Source organism: Canis lupus, chromosome 17 (genome assembly GCF_011100685.1).
Source record: "Canis lupus familiaris isolate Mischka breed German Shepherd chromosome 17, alternate assembly UU_Cfam_GSD_1.0, whole genome shotgun sequence".
Lineage (NCBI taxonomy): Eukaryota > Metazoa > Chordata > Mammalia > Carnivora > Canidae > Canis > Canis lupus.
In genome coordinates this window covers 52,383,836-52,405,829 of record NC_049238.1, presented here as the reverse complement: position 1 = coordinate 52,405,829, position 21,994 = coordinate 52,383,836, and the positions used below count along the sequence as shown (strand labels likewise).

The following is a 21,994-nucleotide window of genomic DNA, read 5'->3' as shown; positions in this document are numbered from 1 at the left end:
GGAACATTCTTGCAAAAGGGACCAAAGCTACATCAGCCTGTGGAGCAGAGGATTGACATAGAGGAATGGAGAGAAATAATTAGGTGAGGAAGTAAGATGAGACCTCAGTACAAGCTAAGAAGATGGATCTCGATTCCAGAAGCTGAACAAGGGGAGCCACCGGGGGTGTTTGAGCAGCAGCCTTGATCTGTATAAATTGGCACCAGGGCACTGTTCACTCAAGTTACTCAACTTGGGCGAGCTACTTAGCTTCACCAAACAGTCCTTTCCTCCTGTTTGCAGTGGAGACAGTAAGAGCACATGCCTTATAGGGCTATGGTAAGACTCACTGAGATCTTTTGACCAAAGACTTGGCACCTGGTGCACACACAAGAGCATTAGTTCTTCTTGCTGTCGTTGAGTCTGAAAGGTTTCTCTAACTTTGGGCAGGAATGAACCTGGGACGGTTATGAGAGAAATGAAGGGAGCCACCCTGCCCCCATTCCTTGTATCTCGGTGCCTCAGAGATGGAACCTTCAGCCAGGTACACTGGGGACCCCTGCATAAGAGGAAGGTCACCCTCCCTCAACAATATGCCACAGGGTCGCTTCCTGTGTCTCCCTCCTTGGACTAAGGGACTAGGGAAACAGGAGACACTCCTGTGGGAGATGGGGATCCTGGCATCTCCTTTTTATGGGTGTGCCCCACTGGACTGTGTGTGTGTTGAGGGGGGACTATATACTCTCCACAAAGCATGACGCCTCTAACAGGTTCTCAGTAAATGTGAATTGGCAGATACATGAGCAAATGTAGGAAGTTGTGTGGTGTAAGGTCTAGAGGAGCCAGGGTTACTTTCAGGTGCTGCCTGGGTGTGTGGAAGGTGCTCCAAGACAGAGCATGTGCGAGGAGTGTTCTCCTAAGAGCTGGGAATCCAGCTGTGTCTCCCACCAGCTATGTAAGCCTGGGCAGAGCCTTAGACCTGTGTTTGAACGCTGAGCTCCTCCTATCTGTGAAGTGGAGGGAAGAAGGACGGTATTCCCTGCCCTACAGGTGGCTGCGAGCATAAGAGCTCAGGGGTGTGGGTCTCAGCTCACTGGCTCTGTGGCCAGAACCCCTCCTGGGGCCCTGGTATGGTTCACCTGCCGCTACTCTGGGGTTTAACTGTGGGGGTGAGTATAAAGACCAAGGCTGGATCTTTTGCTAGGGCAAGGGCGGGTACCAGTCCCGCCCAGAGGAGAGCACTGGGACCACCTGCTCTGGAAGGGGATGGAAGAGTCTTGGATTCTTCTCCAGTTGGGGCCAGGTGTTAGGTGTCTCTAGGAGTCCCCAGGGAAGGAAGTTCTTTGTGTGGAGTAGGGACAAAAACTTTGGTGTCACCCTTGACTGCTCTCTTTCTCACACGTTGCCTTCTCAGGGAGGCCTTCCCTGGCCAGCCTGTCTAAAATGTCAATATCTATGGCATCCCCTGTGAGCATAACACATCCCCTTGTCCTGCCTTGCATTTTTCTCCTCAATACTTTTTATCATCTAACTTTTGACCTTTTTTTCTTGTCCAAGTAAAATGGAAGCTCTGTAGAGGCGCACGCGCATGCGCGTGTGTGAATGTGTGTTGTCCTTTCCCATATCTCTAGCACCCAGAACAACACCTGGCACCCAGCAGGTGCTCAGTGAACATTTGTTGATTGACTGGCTGAATGAATGAATGAAATGAGCAAAGAGCTCCATCTGAAATCAGAGCCACCCCAAACCCTGCCCCCATCTTTCCCCCCAGGGTTGGGGAGCACCAGACCAGCCTCAGAGCTTGGGGGAGGTTTCGCAGCAACAGCATCCTCCTTCATCAAGTGAGGAAGCAGCCCAGCAAAGTGCTGCTTAACTTGACAGACAGACATGCTTATCCTCTTTGAAGTTTTCCTCTTCCCTGTTACTGAGAAACTTCCTGGGATTGGGACCTGCCAGGGGCAGGAGAGGCAGCAGAGTACATACTCTCTGCCAGGGTCGTTTTTGAAGAATGATCACATTTGAGGGAAAAAGACGAGGTGAATCCAGGACCTGCACAAACTGGGGGTGGGGAGCATACATCTTGGTGGGCAGCATGGCCTGAGCGACGACACGATTGCTTGTGCTTTCATGCAGAGGCCTGGAAGTTAGGCAACTGGGTGGGCTTCCAGAGAGGTGAGGAAGCTGCTGGCCAGAGGGGCTGGTGAGGAAGAGCTGAGCTGAGGACTGGATGCAGCCCTGCTGGGAGAGAGCCCCGGATGGCCCGAGCGTGTCTTGCCGGGACACTGTCATGACCACAGACAGGCAAGGGGCTGGGATGTGGAGTCAAGGGACCATGGGTGAGCTGGAGGGGAACAGGGCTGGGTCTGGAGGCTGCAACCGAGACGCACATGTAGGACAGGTCAGGACAAAGCAGGGTGGCGGGGACCAGGACCAGAATCTGAGCAGAGTTGAGAAGGAGCAATTCTATGAAGAGGCAATATTGTTATCATTGTCTTTTATTCCCAGTTACTCCCAGCATGAAGGCCAGACCCTTGGGTCCAGAAGACCTGGTACTCTGCCTCAAAGAATGTTCTCCTGGGCACCCGAGTGGCTGGCAGCAGCGGCCCTGAGAGCTGTATGCCCCTCATCTGCCCTCTCGTCTGCTTCTTTGCAGGAAAGCGTGGACCTGGGAGAGATCATGTTCTCCTTGTGCTACCTGCCCACAGCAGGCAGGCTCACCCTCACAGTGATCAAATGTCGGAACCTCAAGGCGATGGACATCACAGGCTATTCAGGTACCTCTCCTCCCCAGGTGGCCTGCCATGTGGTCTTCCAGCCACCCAGACATTAGGACTTGGAAAGAGTTTAGAGAGGAGGGGAAAGAACTGTCAGTATTCTCAGAAGAGGAGCACCAGCTCTGGATTCCAATTCCAGCTCTGCCAATTCCTTGCTGTGTAATGCTTTGAATTTTCTAACCTGAAAGAAACAAAACCAAAACCAAAAAACTTTGGCAGGTTGCTTTAACGGATAAATGAGTTAGTGCATGTAAGTGCTTACTGTTGTGCCACGTAATAAACACTCAGTAGATATTAGCTGCTACTATCATTTTCCCTCAAAGGAGAGAGAGAATAAGAAGTAAACACATAGGAGGAAAAAAAATAAGGAAGCTTTCTCGTTACATGAGGCCCCGGCACTTTCGAGGGTTTTGTCAAGTTTGTGTAAATGTTTGTAGCTCCGCACAGCCCAACGGCAGCCCTGCAGGCCCAGTCAAGGGAGCAAAGCCACAGCAAAGCAAAGCACATTTGTATTTGAGTTTTTCCTGCAGGGCTCCCAGCTCCGACCTCGGCACCAGGAATGCTGCTAAATACAGCAGGAACGAGAAATCCTATTCTAGCAACCGAGGACATGCTTGCTTGGGGGCCGCTGCACAGACTGATCCTTTTCCATGATTCTCTAAGCTGTCAGAGAAGCTATTTGAGTTTTGATACAACAGAGGGGTAACTTGAGTCCCAGGAGCCTCCTTCCTCCCTATCAGCTCACATTAGCCCACGAAGAGAAATGGGATGAAGTCTCCCAAAGAGCAGATGTGCAGAATAGTCTGGGTTGCACTCGGAGTTGCAGACATAGGAAAAGGCCTGTTTCCCTCGACCCATCACCCAAGAGGCTTTTCTGAGGAATCAGATTTCCAGCATAAAACTACTCCAGAGGTGCCGATCTTTTATTCATTAATTATTTCTTTTCCTGGAAAATTCCTTAGTGTCATCACAGTTATCGTAAAGAAGGGATGGTCCAGCTGCAACTACCCGGGCCCAGGTGCAACCTAGTATAGTTGGAAGATGAGGAGGTATTAGACCTTGAAAAATGAGATTTTTGGGAAAGGTAGCTGGAAAGAGCTGAAGTAATGTGTATTTGTTGTCCCTTTGAGTCCCTTGGAGCCTCTGACCCAGCCCCCACTGTCTCTGTGCAACACTCACATCTTCCAGGCCAGATGCTCCCCAAGATAGTGCCCACCCTAAGTCCTCTCCTTCCACTGAAGCTCCCACTGCACTTTGGGGGGATATGAGGAAGAGCTTAAAGAGCCTCTTCCGACGTGTGCAAAGCTCTCAGGCCCCAGCAAGTTGGCTTCCTCCAAAAATACAGGCAATGTAGATTTCATTTTAATATCCAAAATAAGTGCATGCCAGGGACAGAAATTCACTGAGGACTCTCAAGGCTGCTGAGGGAAATAGGATTTTGCTGCCTAAGTCCCCACACTATCTTCTCTGGTGTAATTAAATTGATGTGCTAGAGAGGGAGCTTATGGCAAAGCCACTGAGGTAATCATAACGGCTGTTCCACATCAGAGGGTTGGGGGAAAGAGATTTTTCTCATGCTAAATTCTAATCTCCCTCTTGCAATTGACCCTCTTTTCTACCTGGGTTTGGAATCTACTATTAAATCTCCACTTGATTCTGGAAATTCAGGGGTCCTCTTTTTGTTGGGGATTTCTGTTTGGTCCACAGATCTAAGCAAATATCTGGAATAGTGCATGCAGCACAATATGCATTGAATAAATATGTTTTGAATGAATGGATGAATGAATTGACAGCATGAGGAGCCTTGTCAGAGGGCGAAACAGTGGGGGCATGTGTGCTAGGGGCCTCTCAAACTAGATCTCCTGTTTGTGAGGATGAGTTTGAGGTTGCCTTCAGCCCAGACTGCTTGGATATTAGGCCAAAGTAGGGAGTGAATGGAGCTTGTTGCCTCTTCTTGATTTCTATAACATTGACCCCCCAAACCCGAGGGTCTTCCTATTCTCCTCAATTTAACTAGTCATGCATCAATTCTTTAAGCCCATCCACTGGAACGATGACATAACACAAAATAATCAGAAGGATCAGGACACAACAAGGGTGGTGAGTAAGTAAAACCACCCATCTCCACCACATCTGGTCTGTACTGATTTGAGTCTAGTGGTTTAAAATGTAAATTTTGGAGTCAGAAAGACCTAGGTTCAAATCTGAAGCAAGTTCCTGAATCTCTCCAGCCTCAATTTCCCTACCTATAAAAGGGGATGATGATGATGATGATAGATATTTTACAGCATTGGTGGGAAGTTTAAATGACACAATGTATATAAATCTCAACACAATGCCCGACACATACTAAATGCTGGGCTATGATGGCTCTCATGGCAATGGGGCTGAAATGCACCACCTGCCTTTATGCTCCCTCTCTCAGCTACCTAGAACATCATAGGCTGTTAGAGAGGAAACAACCTCCAAGGTCACGTAGAGCCAGCATCCCACTGGAAGCCACCAACTTTTTGCTCTAGAGAATCCTAAGGAATAGGCATCTCTCTGCTTTGCCTCTTGGACAATCACAAGATGGATGGTTTCTTCAAGGGAGATACACCCACTGAATTTTATAAATGGATATGCCTCGTAGGAGTAAACAGAGTTGGAGAAGGAAGCTGAGAATTTCCCAGTCAGTAACAAGGCATTTGCCTAGTGGCCTCCGGGACAATTGGCTCTGCCATATTTTTCCAAGCCTAGTGACATGGGACTCTGCTGTGCTGTGAAAGTGCATGGAGATGGGCATGGCAGGCAATGGGGCAGCACTTGAGCAGCCACAAGTCCGAAGGCACTTTCCAGGGCAGTGTACACCTTATGGAGAAGTGGCTGTGTTAGTGATGGGTCTTGGAGTAAGCTTTACCCATCTGACTGCTTGGACTTGAACCCTGCCCTGGGCATATCCATAGAGAAGGGAGCCCACAGACAACCAGAGAAGTTGCCTCACAGAGGTTCTAGGAACTCTGCCTTCCTTTTTACTGAAAACACCTCCGAGAAAGGGCCCTTCCAAATGGGTCGTTGGAGACAGCAGGTTGATGAAACACCTGCTGTTTAATCACGGTCTCCCCAGGTCCCTCGTAAACCCAAGTGCCCCTGTGGTTAAGGCATAGCTGCCCTGTCTGTCACATTAGTTAGTCGGCAGCTCCTTTGAGAGTCTGCAGAAATGCCTTCAAGGCTTGGAGTTTCTGATCACGTGTCGGAGTCCTCCCTAGCTTCCCCATAGCTGGGTGCCTCAGCTGCCACCTGATCGATGCTCAGGGAGTATAAGGGCCTGATGGGTGCTCAGGTGCTCAGGAGATAGAACCACATGCCTGTGCATCAAGGCGTCAGGCAGCGGCCGCTCGGCCCCCGCCTCCTAACAGATCCTGTGAACCCTGGCTTTTGGGCAAGCAGGTATCTCTGTACATCAGTGTCTCAAAAGCTGTTATTACCTGCAAGTCGCCCTCCCATTTCTTCAGCTATGCAGCATAAATAACAATTATGATGGTGTCTAAGACACCTGTGCTATGAGATACAATGGATGTCACTTCACTTGGATGAGTGGAAAATTTCAGGGTAGAAGGATGACCACAAAATACCTATTCAGAAAACTAAAGAAGAGACAGGGATGGGAGACACGTGGAAGTTCAGTAAAAAGACATCTCCTCTGGGGATGGAGAGGATCCAAGATCCCACTGAGAAATGAAATGTCAGCCGGCTGCCCTGAATCTCAGAAGCCGCCTTACTCACGGCCCCCACCATAGCTCCCTCCTCCTCCTTTGCCCAGAAGTGGGCAGGAAATAGCTTCCGGGGAAGGAGAGAGCAGGGCTCTTCTTGATGCCAGCTGGAAATGAGCTTGTTGGGACAATGAGACCCATAATCCCGTTGTCAGGTAGGGAGGACATGAACAGTGCTGTGATTGTCGCTGTTCATTTACTCTGACACACTGCTACTCCTTGGGTGTCATGGGCTTCTATTTTTACCCCCCTTATCCTTTGGTTAATAATGATGACAAACCCCCAGAGAAAAGGCCTCCAAGTAGGTGAAAGGAAGAGTGTGACTTGTTCAGCTTCATCACCCTTTGGAGCCAGCCAGCTGTCATGGAGTGGGGATTTAGGGCCATGAACCGCATACCTATGGGCAGGTGTCCTGTCTGACTTGAGGCCATTAATGCAAGTCCATTAGGCACTCTCCCAATAATCCTGAGGTCGCTAAAGACTCTGTGTTTATTAAGCACGAGGTGTCCTCAGAGACAGGTGTGCTACATAAATACAAGGTGGTTTAATTATCTTAACAACCCACCGATACCATCGGATGAGCTACAATAGGTCTGTGGCTTCCATCCCTCTGTTGCAAATGATGTTTAAGGACATCTGGTTAACATGCTCCCTTCCCTTCCCATCACCCCCACTGGCACAGATCCATATGTCAAAGTGTCCCTGCTTTGTGATGGGCGGAGACTGAAAAAGAAAAAAACAACCATCAAGAAGAACACTCTTAATCCTGTCTACAATGAAGCCATCATCTTTGATATTCCCCCAGAGAACATGGATCAAGTCAGCCTGCTCATCTCCGTCATGGATTATGATCGGTAGGTGTGGGGCCCAGAGGGCCACAATTCCCTGCATCTCACCTCCCATGTCAATGCAGGATGGGCTTCCTGACCTCAGATCTTGTGATTCAGGGCCCGGGAGCCCATTGGCCTCAAATCTGGCTCCACTCAGGAAGAGTGCCGAAGTATGAGGAAGAGAATAGATTCCCCTGAGCAGAAGCTCAAGTTTTGCTTTCCAGGAGGCACATTTCCATCAGGGACCAACCCACCCATCAGTGTCCCTGAATTCACCCCTGCTGGGTCCTATTCCTCCCTCTAGCTGCAAGTCCCATCATGGATCCTCTCCATTTCTGAGGCTGTTACCATTCCCACTCAGGGATGGCCGTGTAGCCTCCCAGCTGACCCCTGCCTTCATCACTCCCTGACTCGAGCCAGCCAACACATGAAAGGCACACCTTCCTCAAAGACCACTTTTTTCTGGGACCTGCCCTTCTCAAGAACCATCACTGGTTCCCATTACCCAGGCCCTTCTCCTGGTTCCTCAAGGCCTCCTAGAATCTGGACCCAGCATAATTATCCAAATTAATTTCCCCTCCCTTGGATGTCTTTCTTCTCTTCCACTTACCCAAATCCTCTCTCCTGGCAAGGCAGGCTCAAAAATGTTTTCTAGGGGATCCCTGAGTGGCTCAGCAGTTTAGCACCTGCCTTTGGCCCAGGGCGCGATCCTGGAGTCCCGGGATCAAGTCCCACATCGGGCTCCGGGCATGGAGCCTGCTTTTCCCTCCTCCTGTGTCTCTGCCTCTCTCTCTCTCTCTCTCTCATTCTCTCTCTCTCTCCATGTCTATCATGAATAAATAAATAAATCTTTTTTTAAAAAAGTGTTTTCTAACCACCCCAGCCACAAAAAAAAAAAAAAAAAAAAAAAAAAAAAAAAAAAAAAACCCATGCAGAAAAGCCTTCATCCAGGATTTTTTAGCACAAGTTCTCGGGCATAGTAGGTGCTCGCTGAACATATTTGGGTGATGACTGATGTTCTTGCTGAGTCAATAAATCACATTCTAGCTACTGGGGGTATGGAGAAATGGTGCTGAGAATAGGGTAATTTATTTCCAAACGCCGATGTCTCAAGCAAGGGCGTGATGTGCTAGCTGAGTCAAATAAGGAAGAGACTTAAATTCTACCATTCCCTAAAGTCAGGCCATCTGCCCACCATTTCCTGAGATTCCAAAGCAGTTTATAACCTTTTTCTCATCTGCCTGGTGCCAGTGTCCACCCAAGGAGGCTGCGCCAGGTTTCACTGCCACTGGCACTCTGCAGTCCTGCCAAGCATCTATTTTCAGAGTTCAGCACTCCGAGTTAGACCTGCCGGGCAGACTCCCAGCCCCCAGGACCTCCCTTTCTGACAGCGCGTCTGGTCACCAGCGCCAGGCCCTTTGTTTCTCTCTCAGAGTGGGCCACAACGAGATCATAGGAGTGTGCCGCGTGGGGATCAACGCTGAAGGCCTGGGCCGGGACCACTGGAATGAGATGCTGGCCTACCCGCGGAAGCCCATCGCACACTGGCACTCCTTGGTGGAGGTAAAGAAATCCTTCAAAGAGGTGGGTGAGGTCGTGCTTGGCCCACAGCATGTTTGCTGCATGGCCACGTGGGCTGGAGAATGGCAGTCAGCAGCTGTGCGACCTGGCCTTCGTGGGTCCTGCCCCACGGGGTGTGCAGGGGCTACGTGCTTCTCATCCAGGGCATAATGGGCAGGAAGGAGATGGAAGAGGACAGTGGGAAGCTGCCTGATGGAAGAGCCTCCAATGTTGAGCATATTGAAAGCGACATTGAGTTCTAAATGGAAAATTAAAACTCGGAGGTAGCCTTCCCCGCAGCTCCACTGTGGCAGGCCCAGGACGCTTTCACAGAGCCCCCAGGCCATGTCTGTCCTTAGGGGGAAGCCCCAAGAGGGTGAGACCAGAACTTGACAAGAAATTCTACCCATGTCGAACCACTGTGTTCCCTGAGGCTCTAGCCAGGCAGTCCCAAGGCTGTCCTTCATTGCCTCCAAGCGGATGGCCGGAGACAAGAGCCTGCTGCCGCAAACGTGAGTTCTCCCGTTGTTGGAGAGTATGGCTTCAAGGCGTCCCGCTTTCTGACCTGACCCCAAGAGAGGTAGAGCAGATGGAGCACTGCCCAGGGTCCTGAGGCTCGGGTTCCAAGCTTGGCCCCCTCGGACTTGCTGTATAATTTTGAGCCAGTCATTCCTCTCAACTGCAAAGAAAATGTCCCTTCCAGTGATATTTACAGCTGGTTCTCCCTCCACCAAACTCCATCAATGTGACATCCTACAATTTATCATCCCATGGCTCCCAGGCCTCCTTTTTCTCAAATGGGTTGGGATATGGGGGTAGCCAGGCAAGCTTTAAACCTCATTTTGAGTATCTCATACCCCAATTTATATCCTAAAAGGCAAGGTGGTTGTTTGTTCATCCGAGGCTTCAAGCCTAGGAAGTCTAGAGCATAAAATTAGAAAATCTACTAATGAAAATAAAGCTTTAGTCATTATACCACATGGCCCCTCACCTTAAAAGCTGTCACCTCAAAAACAGTGTACAGTTGACCTCTGAACACCATGGTTTGAATTGTGTGGGTCCACTTATGTGTGGATCTTTGTAAATAAAAACAGTACTACACTATGAATGTATTTCTCTCTCCCTCATGACTTTTTTAATAACATTTTTTCTCTAGCTTACTGTATTGTAAGAATACAGTATAGAATTCCTATACCATACAAACTATGTGTTAATTGGCAGTTTATACTATTGGTAAGGCTTCTGGTCGACAGTAGGTCATTAGTAGTTAAGTTTTGGGGGAGTCCAAAGTTATATGGGATCTTTGACTGTGTGGAGGGTCAGCACCCCTAATCCCTGTGTTGTTCAAGGGTCAACTGTAATCTTTTCTTCAGGCTCTGGGACACAGGAAAGGTGTGGGCAGCAAACCCAGAGGACTTGCCTGCTCTCCCTTTTCTTCTTGATGTGGACAGGCCTGTTTCTACCTGCTTCCAGCACTGTGAGAGACTGAGGGCTGTGGGAGAGAGAGGACTCCAGGAGCCAGGACCAGTTGTTTACCTACTGAGCTAGGAGTGCCTTCGAGGCTAGCATGGAGAAATAAGGCAGGGACACAAAGTTCCTGTTCATCTGAGGCTTCATGTTTCTAGCTTGTGGTTGTCTTGATTTTGCCACAGCTGTGAAGCTTGAGTGATGGAGGCCAGAAGGTTCCCTTTGCAGGAGTGGGTGAGGTACTCACGACCCAGCCTCTGCTTCCATGGGAGGCAGCACTGGATAGAACTATAATGACCTGGGGACCACACTTGGCACCTCACTGAATGCAAGGTTGATTCAACCAAGGGAGAGTGCTGGGCCCCTGTCTGCCCACCCCCGCCACAAACACACATAAATACCTTGGAGATATTTAAGAGTAGAATAAGTATACTAAAATGTTCAGGATGATCTAAGGGCAGGAACATGTAAGGCTAAGAGGCCCCTGATGGGCTGCAGGGCTTCAGGCAACTCATTGCCCCAGTTTCCTGGTTGGTGAATGAGGGGGCAGGCTCCTAGCATCTCTGCTTTTCTAGGAAACTCTGATTCTAAATGATGATGGGTGGAGCCGGTGAGTCCTCATGTTGCACCAGCTCAGAAAGCTAATTCTTCCCATAACTCGCAAACTGAAGCTACCCTGACCAGAAGGTGGCTGGAGTTGAGGGTGGGTGCAGGGAGGCAGGGAGGTGCCGGCACTCGGTTACAGAACCACTCCGTGATGAATACAACCTAATTAAGCCAAATAATTGATTCCGAGTCTCATTTCTTTGAAAACTCTGACTCACTAGCCCAGACTACAAAAGAAAGAGAGATAAAGTAGAATCAAGCCCTTGAAAATGAATATTTGATGAGACAGTAAAGGGGAAGTAACAGTATACGGAGAACGAAAAGAGAATAAATTGATTCATATCCTTTGGGTTTACTTTTTTCTTGACCTCACACACCAAGCTCCGAGTCTGCTCGTCCCCCTTGCACTCTCCTACCATTTTCTGCTCAGCTGATCATTTCTCTGGATGAAGAAGCTGAAAATGGCATTCATCTTGGCAACTCAGGATTTCACCTGCACTTTTAGCACCCACCGTTTAAGTATCTTTATAAAACTGCATTTCTAAAAATCTACCAGGCAGATATGAAGTAAATCCTCTTTGGGCTCATGTGCTACATTGTACTCCAACATTCACCACCTCAATCATCCTTAGAACTCTCCTCTTGCCTTCTTCGTTCTGTTCTGGACATTGAGCAAGAGCCTTGCTCCTGGAAGTGTCTCTCCCGTTTGTATAATACATAAAGAAATCTTACCCCCCGGCTCCCGGGAAGATACTTGGCATCGTATCTATAAAGTACTCTCTATTTATATGGTACTTTTCTTAAGGCATTTCAAGTGCTGTGATCATTTCTTTTTTATTAATGAGAACAGAGGGCACCATACCTGCTCGCTCGTTTGGGGTTTTAAAATAAGGTTGAGGGGAACAAATTAACCAAAGAGGTATTTTTTTCCCTGCTGGGATATTTTTGTGAATAGAAGTTGATTAAGCTCCAGCCAACATCCTTCCCGGCAGTGGCCGTGGCCCCTTCCCTCTCAGCACTCCTGCCCAGGGCTGCATGTCGTTGCTGTCACCGTACACAGAGCTGAGGCTGACCAGCAGCCTTCTCCAAGGCATTTTATCATGAAGGGCCACATGGAAATCAGCTTCCAGAGATCCTGTTTGAGTGTGACCCATTTCAGAACAACAAAAGGTCTTCCTGGAACATAACTGCCCTGAAACGATCACCTTCCCGGGTGCTGGGGACCAGTCTTTGCTATTTCAGAGCCACCTTGATAAGCCTGCTGGAATCATTCACCTTCCTATTGTCCATGAACCCCATCTCCCTCCTCTGTTTAGCTTCACAGAAAAAGTCAGGGTCTGTCAGGGAAGCCAGCGTGCCTTCTTCATTTGTCCTGGGTTAACAATTATGCTCGGCGTGACTTCTCTTTGGGCCATTATATAAAGAGAGAAAGGTACTCTATGTGGCCATTTCCCCTTTTCTCCTCAGAATCAGTCCATCAATCAGATTGTCTAAGTGGCGTGCTTACCCAGGGGAGAAGCCAGTAATTACAGGGTACCTCTCACCAACACTACAGGCTGGCACAGGAAAAGCAGAACCTCTAAAGCAAAGGTGTGTTAAATGAGAGCCTTAGTGATCATCTTGTGTCACCTTCTGGTTAAGAAGCACTTGAGTCAGAAGTCACAGTGGGCTCAAACAACCAGGCATTTATTTATTTAAAATATCTCACCAGGGAAACCCTCGGTTGTGATTTCATTCACGTGGATGCTGCAAGCAGAGAGACTACCATCTGGAGTTAGGAGTAAGTACCTGGTGTGGACCTGAAGAGGTTAGGTTTCTTACACTCTGTGTGCGTCTCCTTCTTCCCCTGGTGTGGCCCGATGCTAGGGTGGCAGCAGGATGGAGCAGAAGGAACACCAATCTGGGAGTTAGACTTGGTTTCACATCCTGGCTCTGCCCCTAACTAGCTGTGTCTTGACTTCTCTGTGTCTTGGTTTTGTTATGTGCAAGGACAAGAGAGTGACCGGATGACCCCCTAGGCCTGTTCCCCGGTCTGGCATGCTAAGATCGCTCAAGCCTAGGGCACATAGTGGTGATGATCAATATCCGATTGTCCAGCGTCTGGTTAGTTGTAAAGATCTGCTGGTTGGCCTCCACAGGGAGCTCTGAGGGCCTGGGCCCGGGGAAGGTGACAGAGGCTTTCTGTAGAAGTGGGAGCACATGCAGGTGTCCTGCAGGTCTGGGTCCCTCCTCAGCACTGTGGCTTTCCAGTAGGAAATGTTGGCTGGAAAATGGTCTACTCCTTAGGTGGCTCAGCTCTGTCTAGAAATGGCTGCGTCATAGGCAGAACTGCATCCTTCCTCCTCTCACCCCCACTCATGCATGAATGCAGAAAGCATCTTCTACTAACCCATCATCCCGCAGTGGAGACCCTCAGAGATCAGGGGAAGCACAAGAGATCCATATTTCAGGTCAGATAAGCCACCTCCACCACCTCCTGATTCTCTGGAGCCTTGTCCCATGGGCACCTGGGAGAGGTTGGGGTCTCCTCAGCCCCCAAAAAGGATGGAGTGTGCAATGGACATTGCCTCACATTGAAGTTACGTGGCCCCATGACGGGTCGGGAATATTCCCGAGGTCAGATCTTTGCCCAGAACGCACTGCTCCAGCATGCCTGGCTTTTCAATTTAAGGAAGGGTCGAGTGGCTCAGGCTCGGGTGCGTCCATCCTCGGCCTTCTCCTTCGCTCCATCACGCCTCATTACGTCACCCACTTTGACAGAAGGGTCAGGGTGGGGCCGACAGGGCAACCTGTGAGATGGGTGAAGGCGGGGGGATGTTCTGGAAAGGGGAAGGGGCTGCCCTCCTCACACCCCCACCTCCTGGCAAGGGGGGTGTGAATGCCAACAGGAAGCATTAAGCCTGAGAAAGAGCCTGACACTAAAGTGATATCAGGTTTGTAGCTGTACTAACAGCTCCCAGACAAATTGCTAATAATTCATGATGGTGGGTTCTTGGCAGTAAGGGCATAGTCTGTAGACTGCCTCTTTCACTGCTAACATAATCCGATTTTCAGGGTGAAAAATGGCTGAAGCACTCAGAAATGGCCCAGTCACAGCACCTCATTACACACACACACACACACACACACACACTCACTGCACACAGTGAACACTTTAATTATCTCTGCTGTAAGTCTTTTTTCTTTTTTTAAATCAGGTATTCTGAACTAGAAGCTCTATAGCTCTTTTCCTTCTGTTTTTGCATGGCTGACAGCAAAATTCAAGCCGGGCAGGGTGAATCCAGTGCATGGGCCAGAGAGGTTACAAGAGTGAAATGCAAATCCCCTTGGCAATCAATAACCAGCCTTCTCCCCTCTCCACAGTGGCAGGGCCGGGCTGCCAGCTTTGACAGCGAGAGCTCGTGCCCGTCTCCGAAACCACCTCCCACACCGTGAGCCATGCGGCCGGGTGACATCAATGGGACTCAGCGATGTTCCTTTTTGCACTTGTTCAACCGTCCAAACAGTGCTGCGCAGAGGCAGCGGCAGCCGTAGCACAAGTCTTAACCACTCCTGCGCAGGTCAAAGCCAAGACACTTGTGTGGCCAGACCCGTCTTAGTCTTTTGTGTCTCCCAAGGTGATGTTTTCTGTGGTTTTCACTTTTTATGGATCTGCTGCCAGGAGGAGAAGGGGTGGGGGGTGGGTAGGAAAGAAAGAAGAGTAGGGAGCCCAGAAGCTGGTTCATATAAAATGCAATGTACAATAGTCGTCTTTTTCGGGGGAGGTGAGGTTGAGTTCCTGCAGTTTCGTGTCTCCACCAAGCTCCACAAGCCTGGAGAAGAAGGATGGGGGATGGAGCCATGACTGCTTCTGCCATGGCCTGCGGAAGGATGTGAATCGGGCCGAGAGCCTTTACAAGTCTGGTTACCACACCACCCTTGGAAGCTCTTGGTGACAACGATGATCATGATCGTGATGCGGACTCCTGGTCCTATGATGACATCACTGGGGCTCCGAGACGTGTGCACACCTTCCGCTGGTTGTGCAGGGCTCCTCGCCCCCCTCCCTTGTTGACTTTCCTCATCAGTTGAAAATGTCTTGATTCCTCACTGGAACTTAGTCACTTTCTTTAGGAATGATTCTGCTGAAACTAAACATGCCATATGTTTTCTGGCACACCACAGTTAATGATCGTATTTGTTTGAAAACAGGATCTTTGTTCTCAAAAATAACCTTCATTGTAAAGAAGAGAAGGCACATGTTCCAGAATGACTTCTGTGTTATGCATAGCTTTATAATTCCATGACATATCAAGCAACTGTTTAAAATGCCTAAATAGATCAAAGAAAAACCTAGATAAACTGTTCTTTGGGGACTGGAGAGTTTTAATCCAAGTCATAGCTGGAATCCATCTTTCCATGAAGAGAATCTCCTTGATTGAAACAAAGTCAGCTTAAGCCTATTTCAGACCCCTTGACTCTAGGACAATATTCATCTTAAACTTTAGTTCTATGAATTACTAAGTACTTCAGTGTTTGTTTTGGTGGTAGTGATGTTTTTGTTTTTATTTTCTTCCTTTAGATCTCTACCTTAGGCCAAATTCAGTCTAGGAAAAAAAGATGTTTCAACTCTTCTGTGTTGTAATAGTACATTTCTGTTGAGTTAATAGTGGTCTTCCCACCGACCATCTATAACTCAGTTGATTTGCTCAATTTCAGTCTGTATAGCCCTGGTAAACTCGTGGAGGTGAGTTTCTACTTTATCTGTGATTACACAGTGCCAACTTCCAGAGTTGTGTGTGTGACTTGCAAAAGGCAAGTCTGCTGAAGAACCCCTTCTTCCATCAATGGAATCTCAAGAAGGGAAAAGTTATTCACACGCCTTGTGTCTTACTCTTTATATATGTCACATGCTTTAGGAGCAGAAACTCAATAAAGTAACCCTCACTTTAAGCCAAGTTAACAGATTTCTCTGCTGATATAGCTTTAGGCAGTGTCTTCTACCCAAAATTCAGACTGGGCATGAGGATGACCAGGATATTGTAGCCAGAGAGGTTTTCAGCTTAGAAAAGTAAAGGCAGATAGACCAAACTTGATTGCATACTGAGCCTTAGGCTAGGAGCTAATGTGTCATTGGTATAAAGATCAGTTTCTCCCTAAATTGTCTTGTGATTGATAGTCATCCTCGTTAGGCAGTACTGCAGCTGGATGTTCTTTTGAGAGTGAGAGAAAAAAAACACACACACACACAAAGTCATGACAAGACTCAGAGCAGGCCATAAACTTCATTCTGTCTCTTGACTCTAGACTGACTCCATCAAGATAGCCATCTCAATCATTGAGCAGATGCTGTGGGTCCTGCAACTAGGCAGGGGACAGTTGAGTTTCCTGGGTCATGAGCAACCCAGAAACTAGTATGAGAGGGTCCTTCCAGAAGTGATCTCAAAACGCAGGTCCAGCTGCCTTCTTCGTACGCCCAGATGCATAAGGATGACCACTAGACTCCTGGAGAAAGGAGTGTGATCTGTGTGAATTGGGGAATAGTTACTGTTCTCGGACATTCCTTTCTTGTCCAAGCAGCTAACTTACATGAGTGAACCTCCCAGTGGTTTTGGGAAATCATTTCCTGAGCAGATTATGGTCAGTCCCGCACCACCTACCCCACTGCTACCACTCCCACTACAGCAATCCTGGTAAATTACTATAGGCTGAGAAGCCCACCCCAGGGAGGCCCTCAGCTCCAGGAGCCCCGCACCCAGCGTCTTCTGGGGTGACCAGTCCTCAACCTGAAGCATGAATGAACATGAATGTCTGCCAACTTCATTATCTAGCCCAATACCTCTTCCTCGAAGATGAGAATCAAATGAATTACAAGTTTCAGAATAAAATGAAATACAAAGTTGATTTATTTGTTGGCTTCTCTGCCATGAAAAACCTCTTTCTTGGGTTGGCGTTTTGAGCTTTGCTGAGGCCATGATAACCAGGGCCTTTTGCATCTCAATGTTTTGTTTTTTTTTAATACAAAGTTCCCACCTGTATTTAGCTGTGTTTCTGTGCTGAAAGATGCCTCTCACCCTTCCTTCGCATACTCAGGATGTTAATTAATTGCAACATCATTTAAAGACATTATGTTGTTAATTACCGCTTCGTGTCTCCCCGCCCCTGTCACAGCCTGGAGTTTTTGTTCAATTAAATCTCTGTCTCTTGACCATTTCTCTTGTCATCGCATGTTCCTGAAGGTTAGCTGTCTGCATACACACGGAACACAGCCCGGTTTTATCTTTAAACTTTGTTTCACATAGATAACCCCCTCCCTTCCATCAGAGGGACATCAGATGGGCTTGTTGGTTTTTTGTTCTGCCCAAGGCATACCTGCAGACCCCGTCAAGCTGGAATCCACCTGTGTTTTGTCAGACTTATGGCTCACAGAGCATTCGGTTCGCGGGGCTGTGCTGGTTCCTCAGCTGTTGGGCTCACGAGCAGTCCCTGCAGATGCCGCTTCTCTAGGGAAGCAGGCTGCACGCTCAGAGCTGGAAAGTGCGATTGCTCTCGCCCACCAGGAGAGGAATTCTGCTAACTCTCATAATAACACTACTTGGCCGAGTGAGGAGAAAACTCTACTGCAGCCTCGAATATTTAAAAAGAACATTCTGACTTAATAGAATAGCCTCTCCGCTCACCCCCAGCTTTTAATTAAATTAGGAAGCAGTCTGTAGAGGGGAGAGTGGTAGGGACCCTCGGCTCTGACGCACCTGCATCTGAATTACCTGCACTCCACAGTGAGATGCCCCCAGGGAGCTGCGCTGCTGAGGGAAGCACTCTGCCTCGTAAACACACAGCCTCCCCTGGCTTCTGCCTTCCGTCAGGTCACCCATCAGCCAGCGGGGTTGGATGATGTGCGGCTGTATCGGCTGTATCCAGAGCACATCGGGTGACGAGGTAAACGTGTCTGGCCGGGTGATGCGGCCTTAACAACCTTCAGACTTCAGTGGCTGCAGACAACGAAGGCTCACTTCTCATCCGCGCTCGTCCGAGTCACAGATCAGCAAGGGGGGGCTCTGCTCACCTCCTCGGATTCATTCCAGGGGGATTCAGCGTCTCCAAGGCTGCTGGCTGCCGCGCCCGAGGGAGAAAGAACGCTCTGCAGCCTCTCCTCAACACTCTGGCCCAGAGGTGACACATGTCCCTTCCCTTCACAGTTCATTGCTCACGACCACGCATGTGGCCTCCCAGAACACAGGGGTTCAAACACCCAGGGGAAGAACAACTGGAAATAACTGGTTCGCACTCAGGATGACCACAGCGAAGTTAGCAGACCCGTGGGGGTGGCAGCTACTGACGGGCAGGTTCAGAGATGCAAAGAGAAGCTGCAGTGCATTCACTGTTGAATGAACTCAAGGACTAGACTGAACCCCATGACCGTCCCTGGCTCAGACCTGAATGCTGCCCATAAAGAGCTTCTAGTCTAGCAAATTGGCAACATCAGTAACTATGGTCCCAGGTAGAAAGCGGGGAGTGCAGGATGGGAGGTAAATAAAAGGCTCCAGGGGTCCAAGAAAAGAATGACAGCTTTGAGAGGGAGGGGACATCTGATCTAGAGCTCTTAAGGATGGGTAGGATTCGGGATGGGGAAGTTAGGAGGAGGGGGCATATTCCCGGCTGAGCACTCCACACACCACACCACCAGGCTGCAGACCTGGTCCCTGCCTCATTCCTCCCAGCTGCCTCCGTGAAATGGGCCTGCTGCCCCTCCTCCCTCCACTGCTGGCTTGCCTCCTGCTCCCAGGCAGGCTGATGACCCAGAACTGCGAGGTGGGCCTGATTTTGAGGCTCTGGCTAGCTGCCCCGCCTCATTCACTCACCCAACCTCCCCTCCACGGGCAGTTTTGAAGCCACAGGCCACTCAAGACTTCGTGATTTGTCCTATGTCTCACTCCTGTTTACAGCAGCGAGCCCCATCCAGATGTCTGATGCCCTAGGGCAGGGAGCAGGACTGGCATCCCCCTGGCTTTCATGGAGCTGGTTCCCAGCAGCTCTCCCAGCATGGCTGCAGCAAGCCCTCCAGCAGAGACTGGGACCCAAGAGGCTGGCAGGCAGTTGTAGGCATTCACCCGAGGGGTGGAGTGCTGAGCTAGGCACGGGGACACAGGGAAACGAGGGCATCTGTACAGGACACAGTGAACACAGATGCACAACACAACAGGACTGAAAGCTGAGCAGATCTGGAAGTCAGGGAGGAGGAAAGGGTATTCAAGAGTATTGAGTGCTCTCCCACTTGAGGCACAGGAAAAATGATGGAGCCTTCCATAGAAACCGGAGACAGCAGAACAAGGAAGAAACGATGAGTCCAGCTGGGGCCAACTGAATTTGAGGTGTGGGAGGGATGTGTAGCAGACAGCTTGGTTTGAGATGCAGCTTGGCAGAGAGGTCAGGCATGAGAAGTTCATTTATAGAAAGCTTACACCCCAGAATGAGAGGTGGGGACAGGAGGCTGACACGGCCACGTGGGCACAAGTGGACAAGGAGAGTCTCAAAGAGGGCTTCTTGGAGAACCATCAAGATTTAGAGGGCAAGGAAAAAGAAAGTGATGTGAATAATAATGGAGGTGTGCCCAAGCAAAGCTGATAGATGAGGATGCAGATCAATAGAACTAGATCAATCAAGGGCCTCAGAAAATGATTCTTCACAAGTTCATCCCAAGTGCTTGAACATGACTCGCAAGTCTGCCTTCACCCACACTTGCAGGGACCCACGGCTCTTTTTCCCCCTAGCCTCTGCTCTTGCCTTTTGTGTGTGTGGTAAAATATATTTATCTTCAATTTACCATTTTTAAGTGTACATTTCAGCAGCTTTCAATATGTTCACATTTTTGCACAACCATCACCACCAGCCACCTATAGAACTTTTCTCATCCTATGAAACTCAAACTCTGTATTCATTAAACAGCAAATCCCCATCCTCTCCTCCCTGTCCACCCTTCAGCCCCTGGCAAAAACCATTCTACTTTGTGTCTCCATGAATTTCATTAATCTAGGTAACTCCTGTGAGTGGAATCATATCGTACCTGTCCTCTTGTGTCTGGATTGTACCACTTAGCAGAAGATCCTCAAGATTGATCCATGTTGTAATGTGTGTCAGAATTTCCTTGCTTTTTAAGGCTGAATAATATTCCATTGTATCAATACACCACATTTTGTTTTCCATTGATCTGTTGGTGGACATTTGGGGTGCTTCCACCTTTTGGCTATTGTGAATAATGCTGCCACGAAGGGGGGTGGTGTACCAATATCTCTTCTCGTCTCTGCTTTCAATTCTCTGGGGTATATACCCACAAGTGGAATTGCTGGATCATATGGTAATTCTCTTTTTAATGCTTTGGGGAAGTGCCATACTGTTTTTCATAGTGGCTGTGCCATATTACATTCCCATAGGCGGTGCACAAAAGTTCCAATTTCTCTCCACCCTCACCAACACTTGTTATTTTATGTATTTTTGATGGTAGCTGTCATAATGGGTATGAAGTGGTATCTAATTGTGATTTTGATTTGCATTTTCCTAATGATTAGTGATGGTGAGTATCATTTCACGTGCTTATTGGCCATGTGTATATCTTTTTTGGGAAAATGTCTATTTGAGTCCTTTGCTCATTTAAAAAAAATTTATCAAGGTTAAAATTTTACTTCCAGTATAGTTAACAAACTGTGTCATGTTAGTTTCAGGTGCACAATATAATGATTCAAGTGCTCATTTTTTAATGTGTTTTGTTATTGTTGAGTTGTCAGATTTCTGTATATATTTGAGATATTAATCCCTTATCTGACTTATGATTTACAAATACAGCATTATCTCCCATTCTGTGGGTTGCTGTTGATCATGTCTTCTGATACACTAAAGTTTTAAATTTTGAGGTAGTCCAATTTGCCTACTTGTTCTTTTGTGACTTGTGCTTTTGGTGTCATATATGAGAAATCATTGCAAATCCAATACCATGATACTTTGCCCCTATGTTTTCTTTTAAGAGTTTTATAGCCTTAGCTCTTAGACTTAGGTCTTTGATCCACATAAATCTTTGTATAGGTTGTGAGATAAGGGTCCAATTTCATTCTTTTGCACACGGATATCCAGTTTTTTTCTACGTCATTTGTTGCAAAGACTATCTTTTCCGCATTGAACGATCTTGGTACCCTTGTTGACAATCATTTGACCATATATGTGAGGGTTTATTTCTGGGCTCTCTATCCTGTTTCAGTGTCTATATATGTGCCTTTATACTAGTATCACATTGATTACTTGTAGCTTTGTAGTAAGTTTTGAAATCAGGAAGTGTGAATCCTCCAGCTTTATTCTTTTTCAAAATTGTTTTGGCTACTCAGGGTCCCTTAGATTCCATATGAAATTTAGGATGAATCTATTTCTACAAAAAAATGGGATTTTGATAGGGATTGCATTGAATCAATAGATAGCTTCAAGTAATATTCACAGGGACTCAACTTTTGAGGACACTATAAAATATCCTATAGGCATCGCCTATAAGGTGCCATTTGCTGACATTCTGTCCACAAACCCATCTGCACCTCTGGGGCTTTTGCTAATAAACATATGCTATGATGCTTGATGTAGGACCAAGCACAGTGATGGAGGTTTAACCAGCTAATTAGACTTTTTACCCAACTCTTGCCAATTTCCTATGAAATTCATCTTCCACAACTGCAAATGTCCTGGACCAACTGCCAACCTACCAACCAAACACAACCTTACAGTCCAGGTTCTCTCTCCTGCCCTCCTTGGCCCAGAACACTTAAGAACTTCAGCTGGACTAAATCCCATGAAGGCAGGTTCATCTCTGTTTCTGAATGCACATAGGTATTCACTCAACGAACGTGTTGAGCACCTAGTATATATCAGATAATGTGCTAGGCTGAGGGCACACAATTGATAATCACAACTAACAAACACTACGCACTTCTTTTTTTTAAGATTTTTATTTATTTATTCGTGAGAGACATACACAGAGAGAGGCAGAGACACAGGCAGAGGGAGAAGCAGG

General features: G+C 48.0%; 1 protein-coding gene and 1 long non-coding RNA gene across 8 annotated transcripts in view; one reads left to right on the top strand and one right to left on the bottom strand.

Annotated features, from left to right (window-relative positions):
• SYT6 (synaptotagmin 6) overlaps window positions 1-20,529 on the top strand; it is a 64,666-nt gene extending 44,137 nt beyond the window's left edge. For 2 of the 6 annotated variants that reach the window (XM_038561826.1, XM_038561822.1), the window contains exons 4-7: window positions 2,633-2,753; window positions 7,188-7,359; window positions 8,769-8,919; window positions 14,332-20,529. In XM_038561826.1, the coding sequence (XP_038417754.1) occupies window positions 2,633-2,753; window positions 7,188-7,359; window positions 8,769-8,919; window positions 14,332-14,403 (516 nt within the window). In that variant the 3' untranslated portion in view covers window positions 14,404-20,529. Of the gene's footprint in view, window positions 1-2,632; window positions 2,754-7,187; window positions 7,360-8,768; window positions 8,920-12,679; window positions 12,749-14,331 lie in introns of all 6 variants that reach the window. The other 4 variants (XM_038561823.1, XM_038561824.1, XR_005372603.1 and 1 more) reach the window with 3 other exon arrangements.
• Window positions 2,462-21,994, bottom strand: part of LOC111090674 — a 33,717-nt gene continuing 14,184 nt past the window's right edge. For both annotated transcript variants that reach the window (XR_005372604.1, XR_005372605.1), the window contains exon 3: window positions 2,462-2,934. This is a non-coding gene — a long non-coding RNA (uncharacterized LOC111090674). The remainder of the gene's footprint in view (window positions 2,935-21,994) is intronic.